Raw genomic sequence first — 25,106 nt, forward strand, 5'->3', positions numbered from 1 at the left:
CTGCACACTAGTTTGAGGAAATGGAGAATCGGGCCCTAGACATCCTAAAAACACACGTATTTGGCACAAAACATCCAGTAAAAAAAAATCTGATTATTTGCACCATATAGTATCTGTCTATAGCTCTGCCTACACTAGACTTTTTTTCTTAGCCCTGGTCTACACTAGAACTTTAGGTCGAATTTAGCAGCGTTAAATCGATGTAAACCTGCACCCATCCACACGATGAAGCCCTTTATTTCGACTTAAAGGGCTCTTAAAATCGATTTCCTTACTCCACCCCTGACAAGTGGATTAGCGCTTAAATCGGCCTTGCTGGCTCGAATTTGGGGTACTGTGGACACAATTCCACGGTATTGTCCTCCGGGACCTATCCCAGAGTGCTTCATTGTGACTGCTCTGGACAGCACTCTCAACTCAGATGCACTGGCCAGGTAGACAGGAAAAGAACCGCGAACTTTTGAATCTCATTTCTTGTTTGGCCAGCGTGGCAAGCTGCAGGTGACCATGCAGAGCTCATCAGCAGAGGTGACCATGATGGAGTCCCAGAATCACAAAAGAGCTCCAGCATGGACCGAACGGGAGGTACGGGATCTGATCGCTGTATGGGGAGAGGAATCCGTGCTATCAGAACTCCATTCCAGTTTTCGAAATGCCAAAACCTTTGTCAAAATCTCCCAGGGCATGAAGGACAGAGGCCATAACAGGGACCCGAAGCAGTGCCGCGTGAAACTTAAGGAGCTGAGGCAAGCGTACCAGAAAACCAGAGAGGCGAACGGCTGCTCCGGGTCAGAGCCCCAAACATGCCGCTTCTATGATGAGCTGCATGCCATTTTAGGGGGTTCAGCCACCACTACCCCAGCCATGTTGTTTGACTCCTTCAATGGAGATGGAGGCAACACGGAAGCAAGTTTTGGGGACGAAGAAGATGATGATGATGAGGTTGTAGATAGCTCACAGCAAGCAAGCGGAGAAACCGGTTTTCCCGACAGCCAGGAACTGTTTCTCACCCTGGACCTGGAGCCAGTACCCCCCGAACCCACCCAAGGCTGCTTCCTGGACCCGGCAGGGGGAGAAGGGACCTCCGGTGAGTGTACCTTTTAAAATACTATACATGGTTTAAAAGCAAGCATGTGAAAGGATTACTTTGCCCTGGCATTCGCGGCTCTCCTGGATGTACTCCCAAAGCCTTTGCAAAAGGTTTCTGGGGATGGCAGCCTTATTGCGTCCTTCATGGTAGGACACTTTACCACTCCAGGCCAGTAACACGTACTCGGGAATCATTGTACAACAAAGCATTGCAGTGTATGTTTGCTGGCATTCAAACAACATCCGTTCTTTATCTCTGTGTTATCCTCAGGAGAGTGAGATATAATTCATGGTCACCTGGTTGAAATAGAGTGCTTTTCTTCAGGGGACACTCAGAGGAGCCCGTTCCTGCTGGGCTGTTTGCCTGTGGCTAAACAGAAATGTTCCCCGCTGTTAGCCACGGGGAGGGGGGAGGGTTGAGGGGGTAGCCACGCGGTGGGGGGAGGCAAAATGCGACCTTGTAACGAAAGCACATGCGCTATGTATGTAATGTTAACAGCAAGGTTTACCCTGAAAGAGTGTAGCCACTGTTTTATAAAATGTGTCTTTTTAAATACCGCTGTCCCTTTTTTTTTCTCCACCAGCTGCATGTGTTTCAATGATCACAGGATCTTCTCCTTCCCAGAGGCTAGTGAAAATTAGAAAGAAAAAAAAACGCACTCGAGATGAAATGTTCTCCGTGCTCATGCTGTCCTCCCACACTGACAGAGCACAGACGAATGCGTGGAGGCAAATAATGTCAGAGTGCAGGAAAGCACAAAATGACTGGGAGGAGAGGTGGCGGGCTGAAGAGAGTAAGTGGCGGGCTGAAGACAGGGCTGAAGCTCAAATGTGGCGGAAGCGTGATGAGAGGAGGCAGGATTCAATGCTGAGGCTGCTGGAGGACCAAACCAGTATGCTCCAGTGTATGGCTGAGCTGCAGCAAAGGCAGCTGGAGCACAGACTGCCACTACAGCCCCTGTGTAACCAACCGCCCTCCTCCCCAAGTTCCATGGCCTCCACACCCAGACGCCCAAGAACGCGGTGGGGGGGCCACCGGCCAACCAGCCACTCCGCCACAGAGGATTGCCCAAAAAAAAGAAGGCTGGCATTCAATAAATTTTAAAGTTGTAAACTTTTAAAGTGCTGTGTGGCATTTTCCTTCCCTCCTCCACCACCCCTCCTGGGCTACCTTGGTAGTCATCCCCCTATTTGTGTGATGAATGAATAAAGAAGGCATGAATGTGAAGCAACAATGACTTTATTACCTCTGCAAGCGGTGATCGAAGGGAGGAGGGGAGGATGGTTAGCTTACAGGGAAGTAGAGTGAACCAAGGGGCAGGGGGTTTCATCAAGGAGAAACAAACAGAACTTTCACACCGTAGCCTGGCCAGTCATGAAACTGGTTTTCAAAGCTTCTCTGATACGTACTGCGCCCTGCTGTGCTCTTCTAACCGCCCTGGTGTCTGGCTTCGCGTAACCAGCAGCCAGGCGATTTGCCTCAACCTCCCACCCCACCATAAACGTCTCCCCCTTACTCTCACAGATATTGTGGAGCACACAGCAAGCAGTAATAACAGTGGGAATATTGGTTTCGCTGAGGTCTAAGCGAGTCAGTAAACTGCGCCAGCGTGCCTTTAAATGTCCAAATGCACATTCTACCACCATTCTGCACTTGCTCAGCCTATAGTTGAACAGCTCCTGACTACTGTCCAGGCTGCCTGTGTACGGCTTCATGAGCCATGGCATTAAGGGGTAGGCTGGGTCCCCAAGGATAACTATAGGCATTTCAATATCCCCAACAGTTATTTTCTGGTCTGGGAATAAAGTCCCTTCCTGCAGCTTTTGAAACAGACCAGAGTTCCTGAAGATGCGATTGTCCCAGATCTGCAACACTATGCGGTCCCACCAGTCTGTGCTTGTTTCCCGAGCCCAGAATCGGCGTTCCACAGCATGAACCTGCCCCATTAGCACCATGATGCATGCATTGGCAGGGCCCATGCTTTCAGAGAAATCTGTGTCCATGTCCTGATCACTCACGTGACCGCGCTGACGTCGCCTCCTCGCCTGGTATCGCTCTGCCAGTTCTGGTGCTGCATATACTGCTGGATAATGCGTGTGGTGTTTAATGTGCTCCTAATTGCCAAAGTGAGCTGAGCGGCCTCCATGCTTGCCTTGGTATGGCGTCCGCACAGAAAAAAGGCGCGGAACGATTGTCTGCCGTTGCTCTGACGGAGGGAGGGGCGACTGACGACACAGCTTACAGGGTTGGCTTCAGGGAGCTAAAATCAACAAAGGGGGTGGCTTTACATCAAGGAGTATTTCAGGCAGGACTTCACGGAGGGTTCCAATAAGAAATGGTGCACCTAAGTTATTGTTGTTATTGGAACAAGGAGGTTAGTCTGGCCTCTGATTGATACATGGCTAGATTTACCTCGCTGCACCTTCTCTGTGAGTGACTGCAGTGTGACCTAGAGGAATGAGTCCCCTAGACGGGGGAGGGGGCAAAAGCAAATGAGTACAAAACAAATCTGGTCTATTTCTTGTTTTGATCCACTCCATCTATCTTTTACATCTTTGGCTGGCAGCAGACGGTGCAGAAGGACTGCATGCCATCCACATCTCATGGCTGCTCGGCAGAAGATGATGCAATAGGACTGCTAGCAATCTGTATCGCCTGCCTGCTCACCATAAGACGGTTCAATAGGACTGACTGCAGGACTAAAGAGAATGATCTGGTCAAGTCACTCCAAATTTAGTCCCTGCGCCCATGTCTGCCCAGGCGCTCGTGGCCGACGTGGCCAGGAGCACCTTGGACATGACGATGACGGCTACCAGTCGTACTGTACCGTCTGCTGCCACAAGGCAATGGGTTGCTGCTACTATGTAGCAATGCAGTACCGCGTCTGCCAGCACCCAGGAGACATACGGTGACGGTTACCTGAGCGGGCTCTATGCTTGCCGTGGTATGGCGTCTGCACAGGTAACTCAAGAAAAAAGGCGCGAAACGATTGTCTGCCCTTGCTTTCACGGAGGGAGGGAGGGAACGGGGGCCTGACGATATGTACCCAGAACCACCCGCGACAATGTTTTAGCCCCATCAGGCATTGGGATCTCAACACAGAATTCCAATGGGCAGCGGAGACTGCGGGAACTGTGGGATAGCTACCCACAGTGCAACACTCCGGAAGTCGACTCTAGCCTCGGTACTGTGGAAGCACTCCACCGAGTTAATGCACTTAGAGCATTTTCTGTGGGGACACACACACTCGAATATATAAAACCGATTTCTAAAAAACTGACTTCTATAAATTCAACCTTATTCCGTAGTGTAGACATACCCTAAAAATTTCCCACAAATACTGTCACTGTTGCAAGGCTAGGTGACGTGGCGGTTAAAATGTCAGTGACCAGTCTCTATTAGCTCTCCCATCGCTGCTACTCCCACCCAACTTGAACTAGGGGGTTGTTTTGAAGGAAAAAATGCATAGCACAGGCACAGCCTTAAGACGCTGACATTTCAGCTGGCACTTAGGAAAATCTGGCAGGTGACCAAATCAGTTGGAGAGCTGTAAGCAGAAATGGAGTGGCCAACGCTGAAAAGACATGACTTTCAGACTGAAAACTCTTCCCTACCTTAGTTCACTGGATACCTACTTGCCCTGGTTGTGACCAGGCCCGGCTCTTCAGTTTTTGCCGCCCCAAGAAGTGAAAAAAACTGCCGCCGCGGACGGCAAAAGGGAGAAGCTGCCGCCGAAGTGCCACCGTGGCCGGAGGAACTGCCGCCCCTTTCTAACTGCCGCCCCAAGCACCGGCTTGGAACGCTGGTGCCTGGAGCCGGCCCTGGTTGTGACACAACCGGTGCAAGCTGCACCTGTGCAGCGTGTTCACAGTGCCGCATGTCCACATGCAGCTCTATCTGCAAGTGTTGCAGAGTCTGTGGATTGATGCACCTCTATCCCACTACATCTGGCAGAGTTCCCTGGAGATGCATCATATCTATGGTGTCTATTGTATATTTGCACCTGTTCATAGTTTGGGGTTTTGCCAATGGATGCTTTGCATGAGAAGTAGTGCATGAGATGTACAGACTGTTCCACAAGTCACCAACCTTACCACAAGACGCTGCTAGATCAGCTCTGGGCCAGGCTTCCCACGCTCTACTAAAGTGCTGCCACCTTTCTGCCTTTTTCCTCCACCTTTCTCCTCTAGCTTTCTTAAAATCAAAAGGGACAATCAGATGACACTGGTGACTATGAAGACCCCACTTTAAACAAAAACTGAACCAAGAAGTCTAAAAGCTATGCAATTTAGTGACAAGATGTGCAGATTCTAACCTACTCATGTCCACTGTCTAGTGGGTCCAAAGATGACTGTCATGCTGAATCACAATCCCCTAAAGTAACATCTGTTCTTCCAAAGGTGACATTTCAGTACCAGAAAACCTAGTTTGCTGGCACTGAGCCACTCCCAGCAACAGTAAGTCAGTGGTGGGTATTATCAACAGGACTATCTGGAATACATCATGAAGTGGATAGCAAAATACCCGCCTTGCTTAGAAAGTAGCGGACTGTCACCTGCTTTCTGGACTGTTTTCCTAATTTGTAGAGGGGTTTCTACTTCATTTCCCCCTCTAGTAAGTACACAATTGCCACAAAGAATGGCCACATCCTCCTGAGACAGTTCTCTCAGCAATCTGACAATGGTATTTGTGGAGACAGCAACCAACAATACTGATAAAGTGAATTATTTCTGTAGGAGTGGTTTGCCCTTTTTCAATCTGCTCTCAGAGCTCTATCCGGGTTCTGAAGGAGTGCAGTACCAGAAATGTTAGCGGGAATCAAGTATGGAGGGAAAGGGAGAGAAAGAGACAAAAAACACACACAGAAAAAGAGAGACAGGGACTACAGCAGTAAAGGCGAAGAGATTGAGGGCAGTTGGGCACATACAGATTACATGTGCAATTCATATAAAGGCAATGGCATTTTTATCACAAAGAAGAGTTTGACTGAAGTCTCAAGGGATCAACCACAGAGGAAGCCCTTGCCTTGCTGCCTTTGCTGTGTGAAAGAAACACCTGTTATGCACAACAACAACAAAAGAGAAACAAACAATAGGTATAGAAAAGAGGCCATGGTTCAAACAATAGGAACTGGAGAGGCAAAGCTCTCTCTAAATGAGGGGCTAGAATCCTATCAAATCAACAGCTGAGGAAAACCACAATTCGTTATACTTAAGGGGGAACATCAGAGATTATATGATGGCAATAAATACAATATAAATATCTGTGCTTGTTATGAATTGCCTAGGCACCAGAAAGGACAGAAACCTCCTAAGATATCCCTAAGTGGCAGAACAAACTTGCTGGAGTCTAGCTTCAGGGAAAAAGATCACTTGTTTTACAAAGAATACAATGGACAATTTTTCCTCCCACGGGAACCTTTGCAAGACTTTGTGCTGAAAGCATACTGTGTCCAAATGACCGTCACAAAAGACACGCAGAAGACAAGCTTGTGATTCCAACAAATCATGATGTCTACACACGTGGCTCATGCATTATATGTAGTGTGATGGCTTTTCCTCATTCTTCTCTTTGGATATAGGTTTCAGTATTATTACTGTAGGATACAGCATTTTATTTTATGTCAGTAGAGTAGCTATAGCATGAGTCTCTCTGACATTCTGATTCTACTGAACATATATAAATCAGAGCTACCAAAACAAAAAAGATAAAGGTAAGCAGGTTTAAATAAGGTTGTGCACCTTGACAGGAGGTCTCATCTAAAAAGAAAACTTATGACACAGGAAACTGGACTCTTGAAAAATGACCCAAGAAACATGTCTTCAGTGCCAATTCATCAAAGACCTTTGATCAAAGGAGAATGAAACAAATAGGTTGCGCTTCTCAATTGTACACATGAGGGCCTATTTGGCATCCGTACCTTTGCATTCTACTCTGAAGTCAAAGAACACATGGACCGATCAAATAATCGATAAGTTACCCCAGAGAGCCAAAGAACCTTCCTGTTAGTAACACTAAGTTCTATTGCAAAACAGACATGTTATTGAAGTGCAGAGCCATCAAAAATTAGGGAGGAAGAGAGAATCAGAAATTTTCCCCATCAAAATTTGAAATGTTAATAAAAAAGACAAATTTGACAAAAATTGAATCTATACTATTTAACCATCTCTTTCTTTCAGTCCATGAACAAAGAAACCTGCTTCCATCACTAGTAAACACTATGGCTGGTACAACATCTTGAAGTGAACTAAGGAGTCTATCTATTTGCCAAAATTTCAGCTGAACAGTAATGCTCAGTTTAGCTGGAGAACTCATAAAGAGCTGAAGAATTCACAATTAACCTCAGCTGTAACTTGGTATCAATGACTTTTAGGCCCCAATTTAGGAAAGCATCCATATTCCAAGCATATACTTAAGTCCCACGGCAGGACGTACCTACAATTAAGCATGTAGTTTTTACGTGCTTTTCCAAATTAGGGTCTTATAAATGTATACGTACTATTATCAAGATAATGACTTTATTATTTTAAGGTAAGGCAAATATGTATACTCAGATGCATAAGGTATATGTGTGTTTAATTACTGCAGCCAGTTAACCGTATGTTTATTTGTGTCCAAAAGACAAGTTTCACTTAAGGCAACTAGAAACAATCCTTAGTACATAAGTGATTGTTAATTGCACCTAGACCCTGAAACCCAGCACATGCAATGTGGAGGGGAATTGAGTACAACTCACTACTGCATAAAAAGGAAATTGGAGTCTATATGCAGAGTAAAAGATAAAGTAGTATGCCAGGCAACACACAGTTTAAAGAGTTAAATAGTCTGATGCTATCTGAAGCTGTCAAAAGTTTACAGAAAATTACTACTTGACTTAACGATCTGTGGATTAGAATCCTAGAGATTCTACCTTTATTTCTGACATTGGTCAAAACATAGAGGTATCATTAACTAGAAGGAAAGGCTTGATCAATAAATTACCTGTGGTTATACCTAATAGGTGAATTTTAGAAGAAATTAGAAAAGGAGTAGTAAACCCATTCAGAGTGAATATTATTCCAGGGAGAGTTGGTACAGACCCTTAAATTTAGGTTGTCTAACACTCTCGATTATAAAGATTCTTGGGTTCATTTTTTGAGGAACTCTAATACCTCCATTGTTTGCAGCAGCCCTTTGAAATTCAGCAGAGAGAAAATCCCTAGGCTAAAGAAATGCCTTTTCTTTGTCTTTTTCAGGTTCAGCTGAATTATAAAATGTTAAAAGTTATCATTTCCCTTTTCTTGCTTGTTCTCCAAAGGAAAATGCTGGCAGCAGCAAATGCTGTTCTGGGAATGCTTGGGAGCTGCCAGAACAGCTGTAGCAGATGTGGGGAAGGGAATCTAGTCTCCCTCTCTGCACACATACATAACCCTACCTCAATGTCCTCTCCTTCCAAGGAGCTCCACATGGGCCAGGAGCTCCCCACATCTTGGTGGGAACAAAGAGAGGGGAGAAGAAAGGGGTGGGACTAGGTTCTCTCTAACCACTTCTTGGACCTACCACACAGTGCCAGCATCCCATTTCCCGCTCTGAGATAAAAGCCTTCTCCTTCTAGCAGTTAACACAATTAGTCCAATAGCTCAAGTGACAGTACTGTGCTGAAAGTTCAGGTTTGTTACAGCTGTTCATAACATAACTGGATTTTAGATTTGTCCACCCAGCCCCCCAAAAATAATTACAGTATTAAAAAGATATTAAAATAATATTTTTTAAGTTGCATAATCAAGCACTTTTAATTTAGGAAATGTCACACTGAGAGTTGCCTGTGTAATCTTAATTTGGCCCCACTGCATGTATGCATTATGATACAGTTTTTAATTACATGACTATATACTATTCTTTCTGGAGGACCCCAGGCCTCATTACCACACAAGATGGACATAAAAGGGGGCCAAATTAAGGTTGCCCGGGCAAGCTCTATTCTAGCATTTCCTAACTTTTAAGTACTTGACATGCAACTTAAAATTATTTTAATGTCATTTATGTATCACTGCTTGATTAAAAATGGAATTTTTTGTTCAAGTTGACTTTGAATTGACATTTTGTAAGAAAGTAATTTTTGAAATGATTGAATTTCCATCTTCAGAGATAATTTTGATCGCTGTTATTGGAAGTTATTACTACTATTGACATAAGCTTTATTAACCTACAAAGCATCCAGGTCCAGACAAAAGCTGTCTTGCCAGAATAAGTACACTTTGTAATAATACTTTGATTACTATGTATTACATATATTGAATTAGATTTTGTTGATAAACTTTGAAAATTACAAGTTAAATTTACCCCAATCAATTCTTTTTACATATCATAACAATCTTTATTTTATTTTCTGTTACTTTATTATGTTTATTGTTGAATTTTTAATTAAATTAAACTTATAAACACAGGAATATCAGTCTACTTATTTAGTATATACAATACAGATTTCTAACTAATCTGAGGTTATGTCTACACTATGCACCTTTTAGCAACTCAACTGTGCTCCTACAGCTGTGCCGCTAAAAGGTGTGCAGTGTAGACGCTCTTTGTTGGCAGGAGAGCTCTCCGGCGACAAAGAGCTGTTCACACCGGCGCTTTTCATCTGTAAAACTTTTGTTGTTTGGGGGGGGGGGGGGGGGCGGTTTCACACTCCTGAATGACAAAAGTTTTACTGATGAAAATCCAGTGTAGACAAAGCCTTAGAAAAACATCTGGAATGGTAAATTACAGTTATTTACCCATTGAGGTGTGCGTGCACATGTGTATCTCACACGGAAGTTGAATTCTCCCTTTGTGGCATGAATGTGCACTAAACAAACAATGTAAAAATAAAATAAACTAGAAGCAGACTAGCAAGATATTTCATTCCATAATTTGTTCTCCAGCTCATCCCTTGATTTCTGGACAGAGATCACAGCTTCCATCCATCTCTTCTGTTTCAAAGTCAGAACTAACACAAACTGTCCTGTCTGGTCGCTATCAGCCAAGCCATTAAACCACTGTACTTGTTGTTGTTGTTATAAATACCATGTTGAAGGAATTCCTCTATTCCTTTAAGATACTCTGGGCAGTCCAGCAACAATAAGCTGATGCACCACTAGCAAGAGAACACCAGAGATAAAGTAGTGTCCATCAGCCTCCCTGCAGCCTATATTCCTACCACCTTAGTGGTGATCTCATCATGTCTCAAATTACGCGGGATTGGGCACAGTCAATCTTTGAATGAGAGATGTCTAAGGAGATGTTAGAGTGACACAGACTGTGATACTGATGAATTAGTAGGTGCTACCATACTCTTCCCTATGAGTCATTACTGATCCACAGCTCCATCAGAGTGTTTAGGGTAAAGTGCTCTTTTGGATGAGCTGTCAAAATGAAGTCATGACCATTTAACATTGTTGAAAAGCCCATGAGTCACCAGCCCTGCAGAGGGTTAGACGACACAGAGCTTACAATGGTGGTGACTGTCTACCAGTGTTCCCAATATTTCCCCTCAAGCTCTTGACATGGTATGAACCTGTGTAATTTTGTTGGCAGGGAAGGGGAGAATGAGTTTTTACCACTTTTACTGTGTTGGATGGTAAAACATTTGCTAAGCAGCCCCATTTTAAAAATGGAATAAATATTTAAAATTAGATACCTGGTGGAGTTTGCAAAAAAATCTCAGCTTTGGTGGCTTGCTCCCGCTGAAGTCAAGCAGGAACCACCACCCGTTGCCACCAGTGAGAAGCCAGACCAAAGCGGAGGGATTTGAAACTCCCATCCACAATCTTTTTCACCATTCTCCCTTGTAAATCATTGTTGTCATGTGCCAATCAATAGCTGCCATGCTGTATCCCAGAAATGGCTTCAATTCATTGACTGACACAGTGGTTCCTAAGTGAACATGAAGGACCAAATTATCTTCTAAATTAATGCATTATCCTCCTTCAAAACCCTCCATAAAATGCTCCCCTTTTGCTGTGAGGCCTACGAAAACCTTGAAAACGGGTAAGCTGTTGGTGTGCTGAGATCACTGCCTATCAGGCTGACAGTATTGTCTCATTGTTCTCCCTTTCTCTGGCTCTATCTATTGTCTCTTGTCTTATACGCTGTACATTCTCTAGGGCAGGGACGGTCTTTTTGTTCTGTGTTTGTACAAAGTCTAGCACAGTGGGATTCCAGTCCCCAATGTGGACTCCTGGGTGCTACAAGAAATACAAATTGGTAAATAATAACATTAATAATAATAATGCCGTGCTGTCCCAGCCCATTGCATTTAGTCATTCAATACTATTGCATAGGGTGTAAATCACGATACGATTTGGTTCATAGTTTTGTGACACTCTTTGGGATTATTTGGGATGAAAGGTGCTATATAAACTGTAAATATCATCAAGCATTGCTTGGCCTACAAGGGTGAAATTCCTCAATTTGAAGAAATCGCTACAGAGATCCGTGGTTATGAATTTTCAAATTTAGGCTGCTTAGAGAGGTAAGACCCAACAACAAATGCTCTCAAATTATGTAGCTAGCTGAGTCATCTTACAACTTGTGACCCTTATAATGATGTTCTCTTTTTCAGAATCTATGCGATGCCACACAGTGATTTGTCTGTTAAATTGAATCTTTGCCTCTAGATAGAAAGATAGATATAAAGTTTATTTTGAATTGTCTTCTAGTGCCTCTGAGTCTGACTGATGTGAGATGTTATTTTGAACATGCCAAAGCATCTGAACAGCTCCAGTCTTTTCTTTTCAGCGTGCATTCCTTGATAAGTGGCAAAGCTTCCCACTCATCAGTCACTCAAAGTGACTGTGGCTGTCAGTTGTGTACAAAGCGCAATCAGTTTGGAAGCAGAGACACCAGTATTTTTCTTCTCAGCTTGAAGCAAACACATTTTGACTGGTAGTCATTCAATTTTAAAGCATCTTCAATTAGGGGCGGAAGAAGATATAAAGAAAACACATCCTAAACACCTCCACCAGCCAACAGTAAAATTTTTATTGTCTCCCGACTTACCTTACTGCAGCCGTCGCCACCGCCTTTTTTGGCTGCACAGCAAAAATGTACATGACTACACATTCACCATACGGGTGAGATTGGGATCCTGCAGTGGACTAAAGTTCTCTTTCCTATAAGAGTTCAATGGGCAACACCACTTTCTTTCTCCCTCTTGTACCTCTGCTACTTGAAGTGCATTCACATACACAGACACAGAGATTGTAACCAAAAACATTAGAAATTTGTCACACTCTCTATAGTCAATGATGAAACCAGTTACAAAAGCCAATGGAACACTGACTAGGAATGGGAGAAGGAAAGGGAGGCCTGGCAGACAATAGCAGCTGGGGAAAGAGGCCTGGCAGCCAAGGGAGATAACTTAGTAATGTGGAAGGCAGGGGTGCTGGAAGCAGGGGTACTGGGGATGGCAGCAGAAGAGGATGTGGCATGATCCAGACAAACTATGAAATTGGAGACAGAATCTGGAAGAGAAGCTAGAAAGACAGGGCACTGAAAACACAAGACCTGGTTGGCAATCCTGTTGGCAACCTCCGTTGAAAGACCCAGGACTGAGGCCTTATTTCACAGTTTTGGCAGCTCTGGTGATTGTACTGTGAGTCTCATGGTATTTAGTGTTTTTCTCATAGCCATAGGTCCTGGAACCATGATTTTTCTTTTTAATTAAGTTTCTAACCCTCATGGTTGTGGGGAAAAGCTGGAAACTGTGATGCCTAAAGGCTCCAACATCAGAAGGCAAATAAAAGGAAGTTAAATTTTTAAAATGCCATGACTTTAAAGCCAATCCCAGGAGTTTTGGGGACCTGCATCATGATTCTTGAATGCTTAGGTTGGGAATATTTGGGGCAGTGGGGCAGCTACACTATGTGTAGACAAAGACAAGCCAGAGTTTGTACTGACTGACCTAATCATGATTTATCCCTAAAACCTCAAATAGTTCAACTGAACCCCGACTTTCTCTTGAATATGCTTAGAGTCAGCACCAGTACAGCTAGACTGATTGCTGAATTTTGGCTATATCCTGAGTGTAGACAAGCCTGACAGTGAACTACTCTACCGCTTCTAGAAGTGATCTCTGTGGCTTTGACCGATGGAAGGTTGCTCTGTGAATAAACAGAGGATTGCCCATTTGGCATCTTTCACTAGCACTGAATTAACTTTTACAATAATGGAGGAGCTGCAGATCCAGAGATTTTCTATGGTAAATGCATCATTCTCTTCAGCAAAGCACACACTTTACTTGCTGTACATGTGATGACATAAGGAAAAGATTAATTTACTCAGAGCCTAGACTCTGATTTCTAGCTTAGATTTTTTTTTCACTTCTCCCTTTCCGCATCTTGACCCTTTCCTCCTCTCTCTCTTTCTCTTTTTATATAATTGAGGTTCCCAAGGGTTTTTCTGCAAGTCCTATTATGATAACTGAGAGGACATCAGCTGCAGAGCCTCTGTGAGAAACAATTGAATAGCTGCTTTGCCAGCAACCTCAGTTGTTTGGGAAAAGGTTGCAAAGTCATGGGAAAGGCTGTAATGCGACTTCTTCATGGGCCTGTCTCAGTGAATCCAGTAGGCCCATGTTTACAAGATGCAGAAAAACAGCTGCTCGTGACACATGATGAATCTGGACACAACATCCCCAGTCTATGAGCCCATTGGGTTTGACTTCAATTTCAGCTTGCAGAGAGACCTGGACTCTTGAAGGCATATCCGCAATGGAGAAAAACAAAACAAAAACAAATTGGCTCAATGGACTGAACGAGCTCTGAAAGCATTTTGCAGAATAGGGAGGAAGAAGGGTGAGAACAAACCTCCCACTATTATCAATGACAGCCTTTCCATTGTCTTCAATGGGAGCTGGGTCAGGCCTTAGTTTGATGTCTTGGTTGACGAGGGCAACATTCTGTCCCTACCTCTTCCTAATATGTGTGGAGGTTCCCTAAATACAGAGGAATTAGCACCATTCCACTTTGCAGGGGGTGGCAAGCTGCAAAGAGTCATGGGTCTGTGGAGCACTGCTCTGCGGTCACTCTCTCCTCACTGTGCAAAGCAGAGATGCAACCACATTAAAAAAAAAAAAGTTGAGAGTGGACTAAGAGTGAAACTTCACTAGTCCTGAGGCTGCCCTGAAGCAGACATCTACAGGACAATAAAGAGCTGAGAGGAGACAACACCATCATCCCCAGCAGTGGCTGCACCTATGGCACAAAGCCTTTTGCTCACAGGATTTATCCTTTGTGGTACATGGCTGATGTTTGCCTTCCAACTGAGCACAGAATCTGAGGAAGGCTGAGCTGTGCCAGCAGTAAAATCTAGACTGCAAGTTTGTTGGGGCAGGGGACATTTCTTTATGTTGCCACGTAAATTTACAGTGCTATATACAAGCAACAACTGCCTCCAAACTGCCTCCATTTCATTTGAAACATTATAGCAAACTAATCAAAATATCATTGTTTTACTTAAAAGAAATACAAAGAGAATTGTTACATACAAACAATATGAAATATTAGGGCTAAAGATCATTCTGTAAATTCTGGATAACAGATGCTTGCTCACCTGAGCAGTTAAACAAAAAACCCAAATGCCAACAAACAAAAATTACTCACCCAAATTAACATCTGTGTGGCAAATCACGATACATAAAGCATTCTGAAATCAGCTTGCTTCTATATACTTATGTAAAGCTAGAATCAGTACATTGTCTTTTATTGTTTGGACTGTTTTAATGAGGAAAACAGATTTCTAACCTGTGTGTTAAACTTTTAAAATCTTTTCAAAATGCTGTGTGGCAGAGAAAGCTAAAACACCCCTAAAATCCCTCCACTCTCCCTTCAAAAAAATTATAGCTAGATTTTTTTAATAGGGCTGGCCAGAAATCAGATATCCATCCAGCCGGAAATTCCCAGTGTTCAAGATTTTGAAACCTCAAACCTCAGAATTTCCCCATGAATGGGAATATTTTGATTCGGGAACATACCAGTGTTGCTGCCGCCTGTCCCAGGTCTCCCTGTCTGCCAGTGCTGCTCCTGAGGGGAATGTGGGGTGGGGTGGGGAGGTTGGAAATCCCTGGACTAATGACAGGAGGGGAGGAACCGCTGGACTGATGATGGGAGGGCAGCCCAGGAAGCTGGGTGTCTGTGGATCCTCAGGAATCCTGGACAACCCCTCAGGCTGTCTTTTGGGGGGAGAGGGGGAGGAGTATGGGAAACCTCAACTCCCAAGGTCACTGCTAGGCAAGCTACCAAGGACCAAGATCCCAGAAGCCTTGGGAGCCCTGGCTCCATGACAGCCCGCCAGCTGGTGCCAGTAGGTGTTCTGTGGCTGCACGGAGAAGCTGGCGGGGGTGAGGATGAGGGTTTCTCCCTAGCAGGGCTGTGAAGGACAAGGGCAGAATTTAGCCCAATGTTTGAAGGTCCAACAAAGCAGTACTTTGAGCTCATGTGCGCTCTCCTCTGCTTGCTCTTACGGAAGCAGTCAGCTAAGGAACTGTTCTGAAAAACAAGCTGGCATTATCAGGGCTGCTCATGCAAAATGAAAGCGTTACCAAAAAAAAATAGTAGCAGCTCCATTGGAAGAGCAGGTCCAGGGAGGGCAGGGCAGGATGAACTGAATACTTGGGCAAATGGAAATCAGTAAGAAAAATACCTTTTCATTTTCACATCTCTAAAATGGCATTAAAACACATGGAGAATAAATATAAAGCCCCTTACAAATTAGTTCTAGAGCACCCTGCAGAGCAGATAAAAATGATGATATCCATTTTTCCAAAGCATAAATTGCAGTACAGTGGCCTTCCTTGAGGTCATAGACGGCGTCCTGGCCTTAGTCTACACACAAACTTGCACTTGTTTAACATTAAACTTTTATGTAAACCCTGCCAACTCATATATGCAGACAAACCCATAGTCCTGCTGTAATGAACATTCCCTCTCCATGTAACAAGAGGGATGTGTATTTTCAGTTGGATACCTATGTGACTGGTACATTCTTCTGTGTACAAGTAGTTATCATGTCTTTCTTCCGTGTCACAGAAGTGGATACTTTAACTGAACTGTAGTTACTTTCAGCATTTCCCGTCCTCCAAAGAGGCGATATACCTTGTAATCTATCCCTGCTTGTGTCTGCAAGTCTTGGTGTTTGTTTGGTAGGGGTAATGGGAGAAGGAAATGTTTCCAACTTAGCGCACTCGGAGAAAGGAGTCATAAATCAGCAGGTCAGTCAGGGTTTTGTTTTGTTTTTTTTTAACCTTAAGGTATTATGTTTTCAATACAATATTTCAATAGATTTTTTTGTGTGTGTAATAATTTATCCAGAATTACTACAACTCTAACAAGTTTAGAGAAATTTGGCTCAAGTAAAATGAATCCTTTGTCATAAATAGTTTGGGTTCATTGCTGCAGCCTAATCAATCAATTGTTCATAAGTCAAACAGCAATCCCAACTTCGTAGGAACATTTCCATGTCAATAAATCTAAGGCAGTTTGTTTAAAAACTCTGGAACCTGTGAGACAGAAGCCTGATAGACTAGTTAGGGCAGGATCAAAAAGCCTGAACCCACAGCCTCTGTGCACATTTGACTTTCATGTCACAACCTAGTTCCACCAGCCTTAACCTGTTGTAAAAATCACTGACCATTTTGAGTAATCCATGCAGTAGAGTGACCAGGCCACCGTCTCCATTTCCTTATAATGGATAAGCTATTTTTTCCCTCTGGAACTGTTATTTCTCTCTGCCACTAACTATTCATTTATTCCATGGAAAGACAATATTTATTTTTATTCGTAATAGTATTCGTATTTTTAAAAAACTTTATACCTGACCCGGCTGTTTCCATGGACTTCACTGGGAGTTGGATTGGGCCCTGTGTCACTCAAGATTAGTGTGACAGTTCTTTAGACAGGCAGAAGCCAAGGAACCATCTCTAGAGGAATGAAATGTCTCCATCTCTCTTCAAACCTTGATCTCTGTGATGTAGCTGCCTAAAAAAGGGTGCCAGCTTGGATAGTGTTTTATGTGAAGTAGGCACACGGGGTAAATTTGTGCCCTCACTGACTTCAATAGGGTCAGGATTTCATCCGAGGTCCCTAGACAATGGGTTGAGACAGGCCACCAACTCATTTCCTAAGCCAGCAGCATGTATCAGATAAGTAGTGAGTTGACTTTCATGTACTACTGACTTAGGTCAGGGTTCAAGAGATGAAAGGCTCTATATCTCATCATCAATCTGTGTTTTCCAGAACCCTGGTGAAGACATATTTCATTTTTACACTCTACACTTAAAAGAAACAAGGTCAAATTTTTATTATTATTATTTGCAATTTACTCATTGTTTATAAAACAACTTCCCCTCTTACTCTTGGCTCATAAATAGAAACTTAGAACTAAAATCTGGTTCCTCTCTCTCTCCCTCTCATCACTTGTCATAATAGGGTTTCTTGTATTGTTTTTCAGACTTTTGTTAAAGATGCAGCAATAAAGATTTTTTTTTAAAATCTCTCCACCGACACAAAGAATTGCATGCACTTTACAAACAGAAGGCATAAAGGGCCAGTTATTCAGCTAACGTAAATCAGTGTAACTCCACTGATTGTAGTGGAGTTATGCTGTTGTAAACCAGCTGAGGATCTGGCCCATAATTTTCTGCAATTGAGACTGAGGGATTACAGAAAGATCTGGGCAGAGAAATCCTGATGCTGTTGAACAAACAGCACACTATAGCATCTACTTACCATAGTGATTTGGGATGCTTTATAAATTATTACATATCTAGCTACTCAGAGATTGTGCCATGGTTGTAAACCCATGTAAAACTTCAGATACTTCTTTACAAACAAGACACTAAAACCTCTATTTATTACTCAAGCGAAAGTCTGGGCTCAAGATGATTTTGTGTTATTAAAAAAACAGGAGTATGTGCAAGTGCACATGCACAACACGCAAGAAAAAATTTAAAAAAAGAAATACAGTAAGTAGTGTAAAGAGATAGGTTTTTAATACTACAACAAAAAGAAAAGGCAGCTGAGCTGGGTCCTGATCCAAACCCCATTGAGGGAACTGTATTACTTAGCATAGTGTCAGGTTGCAATGGCATCATCCCTGTGAGTACTGCCTTCGCTACTCAACTCAAACAGCCTGGGAGATTGAATGGCTTATGTTTATAAGACCCCAGGCCCTACGCTCCTCCTCATGCAAACCCTTATTTAAAACACCTTTTCACTGCCAAGTGGAAATGTCAGTCTTCTGACAGGAAGTATTTAAAAATATATATTCCATTCCCAGTTTAAATTTGCATCAAATTCAGGTTAAAACCAGTCCAAGGGTTTGTCACGGTATAGGAGAGATGATGTCTTGTGAGAACGTGTTAGCTACCACATTCTAACTAACATGTTCTAATGTTCTAGAATAGACAAGGCAATGTAGACTTTAACACATGCCAGTGGATTGAGTTGAAGTGTAAACAGGTAGAGTCTAGCAAACACAATCTAACACCACACCTTTAGTCAAGACCAGAAAACCCTCTGATACCCACAACCACAATAGCATGCCATAAGAGAAGGAATTACAAATTCCACCTCTGCTCTTTTATTACCATATCCAACCACAGCTTTTCCCAGCTGTCCACATTTCTCACCTGACATACTCAAAACGGAAAGATACCCTCCAATACCAGCAAAAAACACCATCCCACCTCCCTCATAAAATTTATAATACAACAACAGTCCCAAACATTTTGGCTTCATGTAAATACAGAATTTAGAACTATAGGATATTGTGCTGTATTTTATATGGTCAACGAGCATTCAGAAGTAGGAAAGCAACAGACCTCCTCAGAATGCCTCCTCAAAAAAGGCAGTCAGGCGCCCACCTCTCTCTGTCCATACTTCCCCAAAAATAAAGGTGAGAAGGAGAAACAAAAAACTTTACCAAAATGTTCAATCCTCCAAAATAGTGCAGGATTGATTTCAGTTTTAGATCAAGATGGCCAATGACAGTGGTAGTCTGCCCTCTCCTATTTGCCTCCCAACCTTTCAAAAGGAAGGTAAACTCAGTTTCTTTCTATTGTACTTCACCACCAGATCGCAATACCTAACTAACTATCCCAGTCTAAATTTTCTTCTCCGTTCAACTCCACTGTAGTCACTAAGAGCACGATTTAAACTTTAATTCACAAGAAAACCCACCATAGTGTTCAATGATTTTTTCTGGGTTCAGGTTGACATGCCACATCTTGAAATGATTGTGTGATGGAGCATAGCAATGCATTTATTAGGGGCCAAGGTAACCTCTGACTTACACACCATACTACCTTATTGATTTTAGTGGGGCTGGCAATGACTCATCTAACAACTGCACACAGCCCTGTATCTTACACACATTTTTAACCAGTGCAAATCAGCTCATGCCACATAAAACCAGTTGCTAAGCAATGCTGAATATTAAATATTAAAGATGGACCTGAGGCACGAAGATTAGATCTGGATCTAACCTTCCCTCAAAGTTCAAGGCTTTTTGAATCTAGAAGGCTGAATCATCTAATTATAGGAATCAGACCCAGCCACAAATGTCCAGTCCCAAAGTTTCTTCACATGTTGGGGTGTTTGGATCCATCTCTACCAGCATGTACAATCAGTGATTTTAGGCACTAGGTGATGTGCACTGGAACATCAGAGAGCAGGAACAAACCTTTAGCTTTTTAAATATAACATGCTATTGACTCTCAGAGCATAAAATGGGAAGGAAGATGAAGAAACAAGATTAAATAATAAGGAATAACAGGTGAAAAGGAAATATAATCACATCCATAACATTGTGGTACAAGAGTTAGCAACCTTTTTCACTGATGGAGCACGCACATAGCCACTTGTGACCTCACCTCCTCAGCTGCTCTCCAGAATCCTTTCGCTTGCTCCTGCTTCAAATGAGTCCCTTCTAGAATTATTAAATGATTTAGACTGTTCTCCTGATACCTAAGGGGAACTTGGCGGCAAAAGACGGGGCAAAACTGTTTCAGCAGAAGACTCAAAATAGAACTGGAAGAGATCTGTAACTCCACACCCAACAATTGCAAGAGACACTAAAGACACTTTTGTGGGGCATGCGCCGCAGGCTGAAAGCTACTGTTCCAAGGTCTGATCCTGCAAACCCTTACTCATGTGAATGGCACTCTGAAATCAATGGTGCTTCCAATATGAGTCAAGTTAATCACAAGTGTAAGGGCTTGCAAAATCCTACTCTTAGTGCTTAATGGCAAGTAATGTCCTTATCCATTTTCTTAAAATACAATACCAACATCTGTCTGTATAGATTCTTACAAAGACTCTGGCTGTACTGAAGGGAGTTGGAAGAAAGAAGGGAAAAGTGAAAATTAGGAATTATAGGTAGGGTGACAATCTCTGACCTGGATCTGTTGCTGAAGAAGGTTAATTTTGTGTTGCTGCTGCAGAAGCTGCTGCTGTTGTCTTGCAATCTGTGGAGAAATTACAAATGTAAAATTTGTACCATCACTCCTGGAATTGTTACAAAGGAATTTCCCACCTTTCTTAGTTCTTGACACCACTCTATTAAGCTAGTGACATTGTGGGGCGTGGGTGGCAGCAGCTGGATGTGCTACAGAGGCAGGAGGTTCACATTTGTGCATCATGGTAGAGCCAGTTCATGAAAAAGTGAACCTCGGGGACAACACAGTCAGTACTGATGGGAGGGAGGGGGTAGACTGATACATGAGTCCCTTCTTGTTAGCCAATTTATAGAATCATATTGCCACTGGTCTTAAAGAATACTGCTTGCCTGCCCCTCTCTGTTGGTGGAAGAGCACTTGGGAAAAGACATCAAATAGTAGGAAGAGGAAAAAGGAGCAAAGAAGAGAATACACAGTACATCTATAGCACCTACTATTCAAGGATTTCCAAGAGCTTTACAAATATGAAACGCAGTAGGACGGCATTATTATCTACATTTTATTGATAGGGAAAGAGAGGCAAAAAGAGATTGGTACTTGATTTTGGGCAATCCACTTAACCTCTAAAAAGCCACAGACTAGAAACAAGGGGCCAGACCCTCAGTTGGTGTAAGTCAGCATAGCTCCACTGTGTCTTCAGGGTAAGTGTGCCAATTTACACCAGTTGAAGATCTGACCCCAAGTCTCCTGATTCAAAGTCCTGCATATTTATCACAAGACCATCCTTCCCTCTCAACTGAGTAGGGTGATTGTGTGACTCTGGACAGATCCCATTTACAATTGATGAGAAGGTACAAAAAGTGTTCTGACTCACAGACTATGTCTACACTGCAGCCACAGGTGTGATTTGCAGCATATGCAGGTGTTACCCATGCTAGCTCTGTTCTACCTAGCTTGCTAAAATTAGAAATGAGGACACTGCAGTGCAAGCTTCAGCGCCAGCTGCACAAACAGTTTATGGGAATAACATCCACTTATCGAGGGGAGAACTGATGAGCTTCTCCCCACAAATAAAATTTTAATTTCCTTTATTAAACTAGTCACATACGAAACTCCTATCAGTACCTGACTTGATAGCCTGGGGAAAGAAAAAAGCTCTGTGTGTTTAGGCAGGCTCACTGTTAATGATTAAATAAATACTTTAGTTTATATTTTTTATAAAAATCAGTTTGTATATAACGCACGACCACAAGGATTTCTATCCTGCAGGATTGTTTTATTGCTCTTTTTTTGCATTCTCACTCTATTCTCCTTTTCTCTTTTGGACTATTCAGTGGTATTAAAACAATAGTGACCGCTACAGGTGAGGGTACAGGTCCTGATGTATGTCTCCCCCCAAAGATCTTGCTAGTGATGCCTCTCCATCTTTGTCTGTATACCAGCAACAATGTGAAAGGGCTACTCTAACTTATTGGATTATTCATTTCTCCTGCTGTCCCTTAAAGAATTTCTTCTTCTGTGAGAGCTTTATGTTTAAGAGATGGGAATTCCACAGAACAGCTCAGCCACGATATGCAGCAATAAGGATGAAATTTTAACTATCCAAGCATCAGTAAAAACAAAGACATAGCTCCCACAGCAACCATAATTCCTCTCGTGCATAATGCAGTATTTTCCATTGTATGTTGTCAACTGGTGTGCTTTATTATATACATGCAATGTGGGGGAGTTACCGTAGTTTTGGCAATAATGAATGAATTTCCAGACTTTTGTGAGTTTCAAATAAGTCATACAGGTGCTTTCTTTAATTTGCTCTTTTTTAAAAAAATAAGAAAGAGCTATAATTGATCAGACATTCAAATAAATGCACTGTTTTCCCATGTTTACAGGAAATACATTCAAGAAATAACATATGGAATGTCTAAACCATCAAATAAATTCAAATCTGTTTATTTCAAGATGCAGAATTCTAGAGCCAGACACACACCCAAGACATAGTGTATCTGGATAACAGCACTCAGCACACACTTAGGGCGCAATTTTAAGCCAGGTTTCTGTTTGTCCTCAATTTTTGTCTACACAAAGCTGGGCAGACACATACATGTGCCTTCACTTTTGTGAAAATTTGTGCCTAGAAAAAAGTATTGGGAAAAGGGGTGATTTTGCATGCAAATTCTAACATATGCATATATGGATAAGTGTGAACACATATTTGTGCCTGCAAAGTGTAGATGCATGTATTTGTGAGGGCTGAAAATCAGTCTCTTAAATGGGGAAGACAAGTATTACAGGGGTTCACATTTTATGTATTTCTCATTCAGTTTTTTTCAAACTTCACAAACTGCACTTTCTGGTGGCATTGCACTATCTAAGGGCCACATTTTGCTCTATTATGCACAACCAATCTCATTGACTTCAAGTGGCCATTGGCACAGGCACATTGTGCAGGGCTGAATTTGTGTTTTTATTTGCACTCCTAAAACAAAACAATTTTTGAGTTTTTGTCTCCCAAAACAGTGGGACAATTATTTGAAAAGTAGAAAAACCACCATTTTTTAACCCTACGGAAAATAAAATAATGCTTCGATATATTTTTACCTGACTTTCCACACCCCAAACCAAAAGGAAAACTTAATTCTGGGCTAAGAACAATCTTGAGAAATTTTAGCCCTCAAAGATAAACTATTGGAAAGTTAAACATCAATGAATAGGAGCTTAGAATGAGATTCGCTATAATAATCACTCACCTGTTCTTGTTGCTGCTTAGCCAGCTCCATTTGCTGGCGTTGTTTCTCGATTTGTGATGCAGCCAGTTTCTTCTGTTCATCATGAGCTGCCAGCAGCTGCTCACGCAAACTGGTCAGTTGATTGATCATACCCATAAGCTGCCTTTCTTTCTCAGCTAGGCTTTCTGGAGTCCCTGGGCATCATAGAGTGACAAAAGGTAAAGAGAAGAGAGAGAAATGAGAGCTGGGTAATTTTTAAATGGCAGTCTCAGTATAAACAGAATTTCAGTACAGTATATGCAAAATCACAGCGCATATTGCGGTGCACTGCTCTGGAACAACTAGGGACATACACTTCACAGAAAAATGAGACAGGGAGGATGATTAAGGCACCATTCAATTCCCTGCACTACCACTATTTTGCTGTGTAACTGAGGAAGTCACTTATTTATTCTCTCTGTGCCTCAGTTACCCATCTGGAAAACTGGGGTTAATAATATTTCCTTTCCCTGCTCCCCCCGCTTTTCTTCCAGTAGCCTATTCAGTAGAGCGGATAGAAACATGGAGAAAGAGTTCTGTGAAAACTTTCAAAGTTGTTTACATTTCACAGGGTTCACAACAAACTGTTTTGAAAATGTTTCTGTCAAAACTGGTTATCCACATTTTTCTGTCTCCAGAAAAGCCGCTCCCCTGTGAGGTAGGTATTATCATCCCCACTGTACAAATGGGCATTCTGAAGAATAGAAATCTTATGCACATTAGATTTTTTATTCTTTTTTTTCTTTAGGGCAGGGCAGCTGCCAGCATTCTAGCTGCCACGTCACCCAGCTCTGCTCTGATCAGGGTTAGATGATACAGTGGTTAAAATGCCAATAGCTGCTACCACAATTGCAATCACTGGTGAGAATTTTTTAAAGTCTAGTGTAGAGTAGAAATAGCTAAGAGGTTGTGCCACTTGCCATCATTAACCCAACTTGCTCGCTATGTTATTTTACAAACACCAAATTTCTGTTATGTACAAGTGCACTAGAAATACGTTCTGCTCATGCTTTCCCAGAAATAGGTACCAATTACCACCATCCAATTTTTTCACCACAGCAGGTTTCCTTTCACCCAGAAAGGAATGAGAGGGGATCTGGGGATGGTGTAGTAAGAGCCCCACAGATCAGAGAGAAATCAAAATATAATTAATCAAAAACTATGTACAATGATGGCACCTTTGCCATGAATTGAAAAGACGATCAATTAAATAATAAAATATACTCGCAGGTAATCTACCAGCACCCACCAACACCACACAACCCTGGCAAAACTCCCCTCCCTTACAGAAATCAGAACCCATGAAGTTCTTTCCCCAAAAGCTTGAGGAAATGGATAAGCCTTCTGTCTAGATGCCTAAAACAGTCTGCTTTTGGGACAACCCTGCCACACAAACCCCTCTCAAATCCGAGAAGTGTTGCCAATGTCACCAATGCTCTCCAATTCAACAAAAGAAAAACTGGCGACTACACTAACCATGCTCATAGCCAACTATCAATCAGACATGAAAAGAGCTACTGGTAATAGCTCATTTAGTCCACCCCCCTGCCAGTGCAGGAATCTTCCCTGCAATATATTTACCAGTGCTTTCTGGATTGGATTTCACAGATTCATAGATTTTAAGCTCAGAAGGGACCTTGTGATCGTTTAGCCTGACCTCCAGTATAGCACAGGCCACAGAATTTCCCCAGAATAAGTAGCAGAGGAAAAACATCCAATCTTGATTTAAAAAATATTTCAGTGATGGAGAATCCACCATGACCCCCTTGGTAAATTGTTCCAATGGTTAATTACTCTCACTATTAAAAATGTACACATTACTTCCAGTCTGGATTTG

The 25,106-nt window shown here is 42.5% G+C and overlaps 1 protein-coding gene across 17 annotated transcripts in view; it reads right to left on the reverse strand.

Annotated features, from left to right (window-relative positions):
- The window catches only part of SOX5 (SRY-box transcription factor 5), a 402,743-nt gene that overhangs the window by 154,950 nt on the left and 222,687 nt on the right, over nucleotides 1-25,106 (reverse strand). For all 17 annotated transcript variants that reach the window (XM_043538849.1, XM_037915855.2, XM_037915826.2 and 14 more), the window contains exons 5-6: nucleotides 23,252-23,424; nucleotides 20,505-20,573 (exon numbers count right to left, since the gene is read on the reverse strand). In XM_043538849.1, the coding sequence (XP_043394784.1) occupies nucleotides 20,505-20,573; nucleotides 23,252-23,424 (242 nt within the window). The remainder of the gene's footprint in view (nucleotides 1-20,504; nucleotides 20,574-23,251; nucleotides 23,425-25,106) is intronic.

The sequence above is a fragment of the Chelonia mydas genome, chromosome 1 (assembly GCF_015237465.2).
Source record: "Chelonia mydas isolate rCheMyd1 chromosome 1, rCheMyd1.pri.v2, whole genome shotgun sequence".
NCBI lineage: Eukaryota > Metazoa > Chordata > Testudines > Cheloniidae > Chelonia > Chelonia mydas.